Source organism: Ochotona curzoniae, unplaced genomic scaffold (assembly GCF_017591425.1).
Source record: "Ochotona curzoniae isolate NIBS_2020 unplaced genomic scaffold, NIBS_Ocur_1.0 contig_4501, whole genome shotgun sequence".
Classification (NCBI taxonomy): Eukaryota; Metazoa; Chordata; class Mammalia; order Lagomorpha; family Ochotonidae; genus Ochotona; species Ochotona curzoniae.
Genome location: NW_024466307.1, coordinates 2,480,101 through 2,493,365, shown reverse-complemented (window position 1 = coordinate 2,493,365; position 13,265 = coordinate 2,480,101). Strand labels below are relative to the sequence as shown.

The window sequence follows — 13,265 nt, the reverse complement described above, 5'->3', positions numbered from 1 at the left end:
TTTTTTTTTTTCATTTTGGATGTAGAAATGGAATACCCATTTCTCCCACCTAATTTCAGCATTCAATGCCTTGACATCATAGAACTATTGTTTTTAAGGATGATCCCCTGCCATAACCTAAATATGTTCATGAACTCCTGTTAGGAAGGAGTCCCCAGGTGGCCTGTCATGTGCTGGAGACCCAGAGGGTCTGGTGGGAACATCAGAGCCCTGCACACACTAACCCAACACTCAGGTCACAAGGAGCCAGCTGGAAGACTCTGTGCCTGTCCCCCTATTGTGGAGGGGTGGGAGGGAAGGGCAGGTGGTGAGGGTGGGCAGGGGAGGCCAGGCCTACATGCTGCTTTGCCCATGGTCTCGCCTCTCCCTTGTAGTGTGGAAGTCGGGGTGCGCGTGGAGGCCTTTGACTGTCAGGAGTGGGCCAAGGGCCGTGGCCGGCACATCAACAGCGCCTTCCTCATTTACCAGGCGGTCGACACCAAGGGCAAGCCCATCAGCCTTCCCAGGATCAAACCCGTCTCGGAGGTCGGTGATGGTCACATAAGTTCCACAGTCACCTGGGGTGACAGGGCTCTCCCCATCACCTGCTCCCACCTGTAGCAACTTGCCCGCTGTTCCCTTCAGCTCTTGTCTCTCTTCTGCCTGAGCCAGTGAAGTGGACCTTTCGCCATCAGCTGTTGAAATGATGGAGGCCGTGGGGCTCCCTGTACTCAGGCGTCCTGCTGTGGGCAGCATCACCTTCGGGGCTCCCTTCTGCACCTGCTATCTCACTTCCCACTGTCCCCGGTCCTGCAGTGCCGTGTTGCCAGTCACCTCTTCTGGCAGCTGTGTTGTGAAGCTGATGTGTAACAGCCTCTGTGTTGGGAATGAGAACAGCTGTGAGGTGGCGCTTTGGTCCATGCCAGTGCTCTTTGTGGATTCTACACAAAAGACTCTGATTTGGTCAGACCAGTTCAGAGACACTGTCCTTAACAACCTTTGGCTGGCTTATGAGAAGGTTACTTAAGGTTTATATTGGGGCTAGAATTGTAGCACAGTGGGTTAAACTAATGCTTGTGACATCAACATCCCATGTAAGCAGCAGATCAAATCCGCTTTCCATCCTCATCACCACTAATGCACCTGGGAAAGCAGCAGAGGATGACTCAGTGCTTGGGCCCCCACCCCTATGGGAGATGAGATAGAGTCGTGGGAGCCTGGCTTCAGGCTGATCCAGGGCCCATTTTTGCAGTCATTTGGGGAGTCACTCAGCAGATGAGAGAATCTGTTTCTGCTCTGTAACTCTGCCTTTCAAATAAATAAGTAAGTCATTAATAATATTAGGGCCCAGCACAGCAGCTAAAGTCCTCACCTTACATGTGCCTAGATCCCATGTGGGCACCGGTTTGTATCCTGGTGCTCCACTTTCCATCCAGTTCCCTGCCTGTAGCCTAGGAAAGCAGTCAAGGACGGCCCAAAGCCTTGGGATCCTGAATCTGTGTGGGAGACCTGGGAGAAGCTCTTGGCTCCTGGCTTCAGATCAGCTCAGCTCCAGCCCTTATGGCCACTTGGGTAGTGAATCAGTGGGTGGAAGATCTTTCCTCTCTGTCTCTCCTTCTCTCTCTCTAAATCTTATTTTCTAATACAAATAAATGAATGTTAATAATAAGAATTTGGGGCCAGCATGGTGGTATGTCACACTAATCATCCTCTTGCAGTGCCAGCATCCACAAGAGTATTGGTTCCAGTCCCAGCTGTTACACTTCCAGTCCAGCTCCCTGCGGGTGACCTGGGAAAGCAGTGGGATATGGCACAAGTTCTTGGGGTCCTGCACCCATGGGAGAGACCCAGAGGAAGTTCCTGGCGCCTGGCTTCAGATTGGTTCAGCTCTTGCTGCAGCCATTTTGGGAGTGAATCAGCAGATTGAAAATTCTCTCTCTGTCTCTCTATATATATCCTTTTCTTTGTAATTATGACATGCAAGTAAAAATAAATGTAAAAAAGAAAGGAATATATCAGCAGAGAGTTGGAAATTTATCAATTTCACTGTTTTATTTTGATTCAAGGATGATGTTAGGCGCTACCGGGGAGCCATTGCACGCAAGAGAATCCGCCTGGGCAGGTAAGGGAAATACCAGAAGGAGCCGCGGCCCCTCTTTCCTCTGAGAAGCTCCGTGAAAAAGAGCCCTTCGCTAGCCTCTGCTTTCCCAGTATGAACAGAGAAGGCCCTGCTGATTCCTGGCTGCGCAGGCTGCATACAGACCACAGGATGGTCCTTCATGGTTGTTCTCCACCACACAGAGCAGCTACAAAACTGCCAGATTCAAGAAAATCTCCGGGTTTGTTGTTGTGCATTAAACATTAAGGAAAAAAACCATTACCTTTTTTTTTCCCAGAAAATATGTCATTTCCCACAAAGAGGAGGTTCCGCGTTGCACCCACTGGGATCTAAGCAAGCAGGTAACGCCCTGTGGCTTGGGCCTCTTGGTGTACAAGCCTCTGTCACCGACAGAGACATCGTGGTGAGCTGACCGCAGTGGGTGAGAAGGGGCATGCCATCGCCAGGCCTTTTAGACTGAAGCAAGCGCTCTAACTGCTGACCGGCCGTGGCCTCTCTGTCCAGCCTGACTCCAGGACGGCTCTCAAAGTGTGAACCCACAGGGGCTGCTCTCAGATGTGCCTGAGCCACGAGATGTGCCACGTGGGCTGTCATCCATTATTTGTACTGAATGACAGCCACGAGCTTGCAATTTTATCAAACAATGACAAAGCCATAGTCATTTCCATGTCTGTAATGATTAAAAAATGTAGAGGACCCCAGGTTATGCATTGATTCTGATGATTCATTCTGATGATGCTTCAAAAAGTTCATAGGAAATGGAATTAAAACGTAAATGGAGTAGGCATTGCTATGCATCAGTTTAACCCACTGCTTGACATGTCCATTTCTATTATATGCATGCTGGGGGTTGAATCCCACCTCTACTTCTGATCAGCTCCTGGCCAGGCAGCGGAGGATGGTCCCGTCCCTGGGTCCCCACCACCCAGGGGTGGCTCCCGGCCAGGCAGCTGAGGATGGCCCAGTCCATGGGTCCTCACCACCCAGGGGTGGCTCCTGGCAAGGCAGCGGAGGATGGCCCAGTCCGTGGGTCCCCACCACCCAGGGGTGGCTCCCGGCCAGGCAGCTGAGGATGGCCCAGTCCATGGGTCCCCACCACCCAGGGGTGGCTCCTGGCCAGGCAGCTGAGAATGGCCCAGTCCGTGAGTGGCTCCTGGTCTTAGCCTGGCCCAGCCCTGGCTGATGCTGGCACATGAGAACTGAGCTGGCTGGGTGGCAGACCTCTCTGCCTCTTTCTTTGCTTTCTCCCAGCCTGTCAAATCATTAAAGAGCTTTTTTATTTTTATTTATTTATTTTTTTTGATAAGCAGGTAAGTTTGTTCCTTGTAGAACATGAAATTTAGGCACAGACCTTTTGGTATGTGTATCCAAACATTTTTAAATGACCCCCACATATGTATGAATGTTAGCATTTTCCTCTTGCACCAAAATAAGCGTGTTTTTAATTTGCTTTTCTGTGAACTTTTGGTGGTTCCCTCCTGTAATCGGCCTGAAGGGAAACTGTCTTCACTCAGGACTCCAGTAGTTTCCAGGCATGTCGTTACTTTGTGTAGATTCTAAAGTTGGCGGTTGCCATGGAAGCAGTAACTTTAGGTGCCACACTGTCCTTCCGATTTGATTTCAGCTTACCTCCCCCAGCAGTGCCCGTTTCCCAGCCAGAACCATTCTGATCACAGCCACTGAACTCACGCTTCTCAAATGTTTGTGTTTTAGGCAGCACTGAGCCGTGGCAACGTGGAGGCGCTCAGAACACTGGCAGCCAAAAGCGGCTGGGAGGTGACCAGCACTGCAGAGAAGGTGGGGGTGTGGGGGAGTTTGCACTGGTGCCCCTGGTGACAATGTGCTGGTGGGTGGTAATGGTGGCCCTGGTGCATCTGCTGCTGCTCTGAAAACAGCAGGAACCTGCTGGGAACCCGCTTTGGGGAGCATCTCGCCAGCCTGGCTCTCCACACTGCTGATATGGGCTCCCGCAGCTGCACCTGGCATGTGCTTGCCTGGGCGCTTAGGGCTTCAGCTCCCCCTGCCCTGGTCCACCTGCTCTCAGAATCCAGAGCAGACACTGTCCCTAGAGCCACTCCCAACTTAGACTTTGCCCTCCCCATCTCCTCAGTCCCAGGCCCCTAGGAATTAGTCTGTGAGTTCAGAGGTTCCACTTGGTGCCATTTTTCCTTTCATTGACTTTGAGCCTTACGTGGCACGTGGGCTGTCTGCACGCAGTCAGCTTCCCCAGGCAGATGCCAGCCAGACCCCAGAAGCCACGCAGTCGCCTTCTGGGCATAGCCTTGGCCTGGTGTCTTTCTCTGCCGGTTAGTGACTCCCAGCATGCCTTGTGTGTCATCAGACTTCAGTGCACCCACAGCACTCGTGTTTGGCTTCAGAGGCCTGTCAGGAGGCCCCCTGAGTTGTCCACACGGATGTACTGTCGGCTCCCAGCGGGCCCTTTACTCCCCACTGGGCGCACACCTCAGCCTGGCCCGGGGCTCAGGTACTTGGCTCTTTCCTGCCGATGTGAAGTCTGCCTTTCCCCTGGTTGCCAGCCCCTCAGCACACGGCAGCAGCGGGAAGAACAGTTCATCTCTGGGGTGGAGCCAGGAACACACACACACACACACACACACACACACACTGCTGTGGTAGGGCAGTCATCTGTGATGATTTCTTATGTTTGGAATGCGTAGTCATTAGAGAATATTGTACAATTTTTTTAAATTCTTCAGTTAATCTCTGTTGAATTTGAATCTTTTAAAATTATGATCAAATAGGATTAAAATATGTTCTTTTGAGTTATACTCTTCTTGCCAGTTTTATACTTTAATATTTTTTTAAAAAGATTATTTTGGGTCTGGCACAGTAGCTTAGTGGCTTAAGTCCTTGCTTTGCATGTGCCAGAATCCCATATGGGAGCTGGTTCTAATCCTGGCAGCCCCACCTCCCATCCAGCTCCCTGCTTGTGGCCTGGGAAAGCAAATGAGGATGACCCAAAGCCTTGGGACCCTGCACCCGTGTGGGATACCTGGAAGAGGCTCCTGGTTCCTCACTTCAGATTGGTTCATCACTGGCTGTTTGCAGCCACTTGGAATTGTCAAGGAACTGAACCAGTGGACAGAAGATCTTCCTCTCTGTCTCTCTTCCTCTCTGTATATCTGACTTTCTAATAAAAATAAATAAATCTTTTTAAAAATATTATTTATTTGAGAGACAGAAACAGAGAGGTCTTCCATGGGCTGGTTCACTCTCCAGGTGCTGATAACAGCCAGAACTGGGCCAGCTTAAAGCCAGGAGCCAGGATCCCCAGACAGGTCTCCCACTTGGGTGCAGGGACCTGAACACTTGGCTCATCCCAGGCTGGTAACAGGGAGCTGGATCAGGAGTGGAGCAGCCGGGACACAAACTGGCACCAAATGGGATGCTGGCGTTGCAGGTGGTGGCGTTATCGGCTATGCTACAACGCTCGCTCCTGCATGTTTCATTTTAAAAATGCAGCTCTCATTTTTCTTCTACATTTTAGATGAATGATTCTTACAACACAGTTCTTTATTTAGGATCTTTCTTATTTTCAGGCTTTGAAATCAAGGTTTGTATTTGATATAAATTAGATGGAAGAAATCTAAGACTTCTGGTGTTAGAATGAAATCGGATAAGGCCTGCGACATATTTCATTTCCAAGTATCATGAAAGATTCATTATCATGTAATAGAAGGCACAAAAGGTGCATTTTAGAAACATCGCCCATGTGAGGCAGCTTGTTAGCACAGACAGGCTCTAGTGCCTAACCCATGGGGCTCAGCTGGCACGGGGTGGCAGGGAGCGTTGTGGGCAGTGGGCAGCTTGGGCATGTTCCCGGGGAGAAATCAGCAGTGAGGGGCTGGCCTGACGGGAGCAGCTTTCATTTAAGAAATGGCTGAGCTTGTGCTGGTAAAGCTGCGCTAGCAGTGAAACCTGGAATGACCTGGCCTCCTGGAAACCTGTACCCAGCACGGAACCCCAGTGTCGGAAGCAGCCCCTGACCAGCGAGCTGTCCCAAGTCTCTCTTGGGATGGGGTCACAGCCAATGTAGCAGCATGATGCTGTTTTCTGGTCTTGGCTAGAAGCAGGGAGACACCACAAAGTCAAGGGTGAGAAGCAGTTGTTAGTTTCTCCCTAAGACACTGCAGTCCAGCCAGCGAGGGGGCCTCCGGACCAGCACCCTGGCCCACCCTGCAGTGTCCGAGTCATCCGCGTCATGGGTGCCCAGATGACCTGCTGGTGGCTTCTGCACACTAGTGTGTGTGTGTGCTCTGTGAAATAAAAAACACCAATGTTGCCCTCATAATGTGATATCTCTTGCTCTCTTTGAGATAAAAATCTACACGCTGGAGGAGCGGGACGTCCTGTCCATCTGGGTGGAGAAGCAGGTGGAAAGCCCTGCACATCTGGCCTACCACCTGCTGTCTGACTTCACAAAGCGGCCTCTGTGGGACCCCCATTACGTGTAAGAACAAGTGTCAAAGCTGCCCCACATCACCCCTGATGTCACACAGGAAAATGCCCACTGTGGGACAGCCCATCTCTGCTACCCCTTGAGGGACCCACTGTGCTCTTGATTCAGAAGTATGTCTGCCACCTGGTTCTTCCCAGAGCCCTGCACTGGTGACACTGAGACACACAGCAAACATTACTGTCCCCCTTTACTTAACATCCGCTTCAGGTTGCCCTACTTGACCCATATCTGTTGGACTCCTCCCAAGGAAACCTCAAGGTCAGTGTTGTTGCCACTGAGCAAGAGGCAGGTCCTGGGACCTTTCAGGACTGCAGTGACGTCACAGAACCCAACGAGCATCCACGGTCACCTGGCTTGAGTCCCACACAGGTGTGCTACAGCACACAATCTCTGTGTCCTGGAAAAGGTGACTGCCCAGGACCCTTGCCGACCCATCCCACGCGACCATGCCCACTCTGTGCACTATATCTTATTCCTACCTCTTCCCATCTCGTTCCTCCCTGCTTCAGCCCCACTCCTTGTCTCCTGAAATTCCTGTCTGGCTTTGTCCTCTGTGTTGGCGGGGATTCAGCCAGCTGCCAGTCACAAATGTTCAGGGGAAAACTTAAGGCTGTGGTGAACACACACACACACACACACACACACACACACACACACACTCTTCCTTGGCATATTCCAAGTGACAACAAGTTAGAAAGCGTGTACGTTGTAGCAGGTGTGGTAAGTCAATCTAGCACTGACCAAAGGCTTTCTAGAGGTCATGGTGTGTCCTGTGCAAACCCGGCACTGTTTCATGTAGGGACATGACTCCTCGGATTTCGACACTCAGAGGACATTAGAGCCCCTTCCGCCAGGACACGAAGGGCTGATTATACAGAGCTGGGCACCTTGCCACCCTGGTGCCTGGCACCTGCCCTGGTGCCTCAGATCCAGTCCCCTCTGCACTGGCACCTTGCAGGGCCTCACAAGAGAAAGGTTGGAGACGGGCTTCTCTTACACGAAGCACTATTTGCTTTTAAATCTTGACAAAACAAAAGTTCATCCTTAACGTTTCTAACTTCTCATTACATTGGCACAGATGCCAGAATACCACATATGGTCAGTGCTTTCTGGACAACACAGTCCCTAAGGAGCAGCTCAGTATTTGTTGGTGTTTTGTACACACAGTGCTTTTAAGAACAGCTGGGCCTTTGGTATGCTTTCTTGTAAAATGGTACCTGATGCTCCAGCAAGATTGAACTCAAATGAAGGGAGGAATGAATGAACTTATTCTAACTCAAGTGGTTTTGCTGTGTGTCCTCTGTGATTCTGACCTTGGGTCAAGTGTAGTTACCTAACCCCACAGTGGCCCAGGGGTGTCACTACAGCCACAGTGTGAGAGCATAACGTGACTTGCTTCCCGCGGTACAGGCAGCAACACGGGTCTGGGAGTCCCAGGCAAGTTGCCGCCTCCACACTTGGTGTTCTTGTCAGTGAACCCTCTTCTGCACCTTCTGGGGCTGTCCTTGGGCTGTTCCTCGAATCCTCCAGTCTTGGAAAAGTTTTGCTTGAGCCTGAGCAAATTAATTTTGAGGAAAATAGCTCGGTATCTTTCTCTGAAGTATTGAGAGTCGCAAACTTAGAGTCAGTTGGCCAATCTTCTCACTATCCCATGCAGAATTCTTCTTTCTTACCAAAGAGTTCATGCTAAAAGAGACTTTGAGCAATGGAGCCAGTGTGGGGAGAAGGGGTAGAGGAGGGCAGTGATAACGAGATTAAGCAACAAAGGGACGGGAATGCCAGGTTCTGCCTTGTCGCCCACACAGATCCTGTGAGGTCCTAGACCGGGTGAGTGAAGATGACAAGATATACTATATCACCTGTCCTATGGCCACTGGGGACAAACCAAAAGACCTGGTGGTGCTTGTGTCATGCAGAAAACCCATCAGATCTGGGTGAGTATGTGCGCTGCTGCTGGCATAGCCATGTCCTGTGGTATGACATAGAAATGAGGACGTTAGGGTAGTACCCACATGTGCAATTGGAGTGTCGTGCTGGGTACTTGGCTCTAGCTCCAGGCTCCAGCTCCTGGCTACTGCAAAGCTTGGTGCTGGGGAGGGAGGTGGTGGTGTTGAGTCATGTAATTGGTCCCTGCCCCACTGCAGGAGACTTAGATAAGTTTACACCTCCACCTTCAGTCCCAGCCAAGGGCCAGCATGGTTATTTGGGAAGTGGGCCATTGGACAGGAGTGTGCCCCCTCTCTTTCTGTACCCTCTCTGCCTCTCAAGTAAGTTGTTTAACTTTTCTTAAAGGAAATCGATATGGGAGCTTCTGGTCTTATAAATCTTTGCTAGGTAGATATTTAGCTATAGTTAAAAAAAACCACAAAGTCATGTATTAAGTGCTAGCTTAGTCCTCCAGTGCTTCCTTTTCTTCTCTTGTAGATACATGCTGGTATTTAGTGAACCTTTGAACTATTCCACTATCAATTAAAAATGAAACTAGAACAAAACCCCAAGAATTGGTTTAGAATTCACAAAGGCTGTGCTGTGCGAGGTGTCCAGCATGTTAGCAGTCAACTTGAGCTGTGGGTCGGAGTCCCATGCATGACTTGTCCCTGTGTGTTTGGGGCAGCGTCTGCTCCGAGTATCCCAAGTAGCCCCGTGGGCGTGTTAGTGCGCACAGATGCTCAGTGCAGGGTTCCTCAGCATGGCAAGCCATCCCCAGCATGAGCCGCAAAGGTCTGTGTCACGATGAGGGCAGCTCTGCTACGGTGCGCGTTCAAAGGTTGATGTACTGTCAGGGCTCGCATATAAAACATGACTGATAGGTGAAAAATCACATTGTAGACCAGCATTTGTAAAATGAAAATATTTAGGGTATAATATGTTGTATTTAAATATGATTACACACATATATGATCATTTTTGATGACGTGACTCAGTGTAAGCATAAGTGTTGCGGTCGAGAGAGCCACAGCGGAACACTGAGAGGCCAACTGCAGGTTGTGTGTGGGGTCAGGATGGACTGGTGTGGGCTCTGTAGTCTGAGGCTTCTTTAAAACGATGAAGATCATTTGGTTGCTTTTTTAAATTTAAAAAGCAGGAGGTGCAGTGGTGCAGAGGTGAACTGTTAACCTCTGGCTAACAGTCAAATGCTAAGAGTTGCACACCAGGATGCCTGGCTGTAGGTCCTGGCTCCAGGAGGCAGTGGCGATGGCTCAGGCCGTTGGGTTTCTGCCCCCTCCCCCCCGTGGGGGAGACCTGACTGAGTGCCAGGCTCCTGGCTTCGCGCCAGCCAGGTGCAGCTGTAGGCATCTGGGGAATGAACCACAGACATGAGCTCACGTTCTGTTTCTTGTGTCTGCTTCTCAAATGATAAACAAACAAGAAAGGAGAGGGGCTGAAATGTCACCCTAGGACACACTGGAAACTGGGTTTGGGGGCCGGTGCAGCTTTGAGGAGTTCAGCAGCACTCACAGTTCTGGGGCCAAAGGTGCCTGCCACCCTGTGGCGCTCCCCGCTCTTGGGTGCTGCCGTGGGGCAAGCTTTTCAGATGTGGGAGGGCTGGTCTTTGCTGCTTTTGCTGCTTTGCGTTTCCACCTCATATGTAAATTCCGGGTGTTCTGGGAATTTCGAAGTCACCCTTGGTTTCTCACAAGGGCCCAGTACGTGCCTCCTTGCCTTTCAGGCACGCTTACGCCGTAGCAGTGAAGTCCGTGGTGCTGCCGTCCGCCCCACCATCGCCTGAGTACATCAGGAGTGAAATTGTGTGTGCCGGGTTCCTCATCCACGCCATCAGCAGCCACACGTGCACCGTAAGTCTAAGGAACCTTTGCTCACTCACTGCTCCTACAAAGAAGCCCTCAGCAGGTGTCCCAGTTAGTTAGAATCCTGTTTGTGTCCACATGAGAGGAATCCTAGTCAACCCCTCAGATGCTTTTCAGAAGGTCCTGGGATCTAAGCCTCCCACAGACCAACAGGATTCATCGTGCTGCTGGACGAAGCTCCATTAAAAGTGACAGTCTTGCTTTGTCTTTGAAACAGGTGTCCTACTTTAACCAGATGTCTGCTAGCATCCTTCCTTACTTTGCTGGAAACCTGGGCGGCTGGTCCAAGTCCATTGAAGAAGCTGCAGCCTCTTGTATTAAATTCATCGAGAACGCTGCCGTGAGCATGTCTTAAGGAGTCATCTGTTAATCACTTGTCATTTCCTTTCTCACTTTTCATTCAAGCACCCTGATCCCTGATGCTGGGCAAGTGTTGGCAAGAGGGGAGAGGCCACAGAACTTCATGTCAGCCTAAGCAGAATGCAGTCAGGAAAGCGTTACACAAAGTGCACCTCAAGCAAAGTCTCTTGGATTGGCACTGGAAGAGACTGAAAAGTTGTGCTTTAGCTCACCCATGGCTCTGCCTCTTCCAAGGGCAGAGAGAAGCAAAAGTCATCCGTGCCAGATTGTGCGCTCTGTAAAACTGGACGAATGTCATTGCTGTGATCATAAACGTTTTGTAGTTGCAGAGTACAGCCTGTATGCTGGCAACTGGTTGCCAGTTGGCCCCTGTTCTAATGTGTGGTGTTGTTCTCATGTGCAGGAGGGGCCAGCGGTCAGCAGCACCTGACAAGACACATAGCTATTAAAACATAATGAAATCCAATCAGTTTAGTAGTAGGAGCTACTTCCTGTGTGTTGTTTAGCACATGTTCACTGGCTGACCCATTCTGTGTGTCCCCCATGCAAAGCACCTGCCATGTGGTGCAGCCCGACTCTTCCTTCAGTCTCCTGCCAGCACTGTCTCCCCGATGCTCTGTGTTGTGTTGTGTCTTTTCTACAGAGCTCAGAATCCCTCAAACCAGCCATGTCTCTGCAGGACAGCTCGAGAGGGCTGTGGGAGCTCGCCTTGTGTCAGAGCACTCCACAGGTTAAAGACTCTGATCTCTGCTCAGCTCCTCCCCATCCACACAGTCTGGTCACAGTTCCTGCATTTGCCTGTTGGCTGTTAAAAAGATCTGTTTACTGGGGGCTGCTGTGATGATGAAGCCAGCTAATCCTCTATCCTGTGTTCTGGCATGCCATATGCATGCTGGTTTGTGTGCCAGTTGCTCTACTTGCCACCCTGCTCCCTGCTTCTGGCCTGGGAAAGCAGTGGAGGATGGTCCAAGTCCCTGGGACCCTGCACCCGCATGGGAGACCAGGAAGAAGCTCCTGGCTCCTGACTTGGGATCTGCTCCACTCCGTTTTGGCCATTTGGGAAGCCAGGAGCCCAGTCACACGATGGTCACCACTGCCTCCCGGGCTCTGCAGGAACAGGAAGCTGGAGTCAGGAGCCAGAGGCAGGTACCGAACTCAAGCACTGCACATGGGAGACGGCACCAACCTGGAGTCCAACCGCTGGGCTAAACGGCCTCCCCTGTGCTTGCTGTTTTAATGATCTCTAGGTCTTTGCTCCAACTTTCAGTGTTTCCTCAAATCCTTTGTAGACGTGAGGTGTTATGGTATGAATATTTGTCCCACCCCCGATTGACGAGTTGAAGTTCTAACCGCTGGGTGACAGCAGGTGAGCCTTTGGTTCAGTCACATGAGCGAGGACTGGCACGGGATCAGTCCACTCCGCAGAGGCTCAGGGCAGCTGGGCTGCCTCTTCCCAGGTGAGGGCACTGCAGCGAGGCACTGCCTTTGGCCCACAGACTGTGGCTCAGCTTCCGATGTGGCTGAGTTTGCTGTAGTAGCTCAATGGGAATGAGATACAATCGCTCTTGTCCTGTCTTGTGTTTGAAAATTCCAGGCCCAGAACCAGCGTGGTGGTATGCCGTGTGACCAGCCATTCTTGCTGCCATCTCCCATTCACAGCCTCTCTGCTTCCATCACGAAGCCTGGTCCTGGCCCTTTCTGTGAATTCCCTGAGGCCGAGGCGAGGTCATTGTGAGGGCTGTCAGTATGGATTGTCAGGCTCTTGCCGGTTACTAAGATGGCTTTTAAATTAAGATCTCATGGCGAGGCTGTTCTCTGGTCTTGGACCAGAGAAGCAGAGGAGGTAGGACGGACAGCTCAGGTGCTGGCTCGCTGTTGGGTCCAGGTTCACAGACAGGAGGAGCATTTGTTCAGAAGAGACTGGAGCTGTTGCAACACGGTTTTGGTGGCGTTCTGACTTGTCCCGCCTGGCCCCAGTCCCCTTTCCATTGGCCCCTGCCCAGCCCCAGTCCCTGCCTGGCCCTGCTGGAGAGCGCGATAGGTGTGGCCCCTGGGTGACCAGGAGGCTCCCTGGGAAAGCCTGTTCCTATGGACTTGTCCCAGCTGAAGCTGGATCACATTTACACACAGATGGCCACGGGACTATCCAAACCCAGTGTCCCAGAAACGCAGTAGAGTGTGCTGGTCCACACCTAGGGGACGTCCCAGAGCAGTGTGCAGAGTCACTTCAGGGCAGGCAGCCAGCCCCCAGGACTGCATTCCCCTGAGTGTGCACCGTCTCATTATTATTATTATTATTGCAAACCAGATATACAGAGAGGAGAGACGGTGGAGGAAAATCCTCCATCTGATGATTCACTCCCCAAAGTGGCCGCAAGGGCCAGTGCTGCGCTGATCCAGAGCCAGGAGCCAGGAACTTCTTCCAGGTCTCCCATATGGGTGCAGGGTCCCAAGGCTTTGGGCCTTCCTTGACTGCTTTCCCAGGCCACAAGCAGGGAGCTGGATGGGAAGTGGAGCT

General features: G+C 51.4%; 1 protein-coding gene across 1 annotated transcript in view; it reads left to right on the top strand.

The window, feature by feature from the left end:
* ACOT12 (acyl-CoA thioesterase 12) overlaps positions 1-11,208 on the top strand; it is a 30,957-nt gene extending 19,749 nt beyond the window's left edge. Inside the window, 8 exon segments of the mRNA XM_040985884.1 lie at positions 375-525; positions 2,046-2,101; positions 2,376-2,439; positions 3,812-3,895; positions 6,436-6,569; positions 8,384-8,512; positions 10,249-10,375; positions 10,605-11,208. Of these exon segments, the coding sequence (XP_040841818.1) occupies positions 375-525; positions 2,046-2,101; positions 2,376-2,439; positions 3,812-3,895; positions 6,436-6,569; positions 8,384-8,512; positions 10,249-10,375; positions 10,605-10,742 (883 nt within the window). The 3' untranslated portion in view covers positions 10,743-11,208.
* The last annotated feature ends 2,057 nt before the right edge of the window (positions 11,209-13,265 follow it).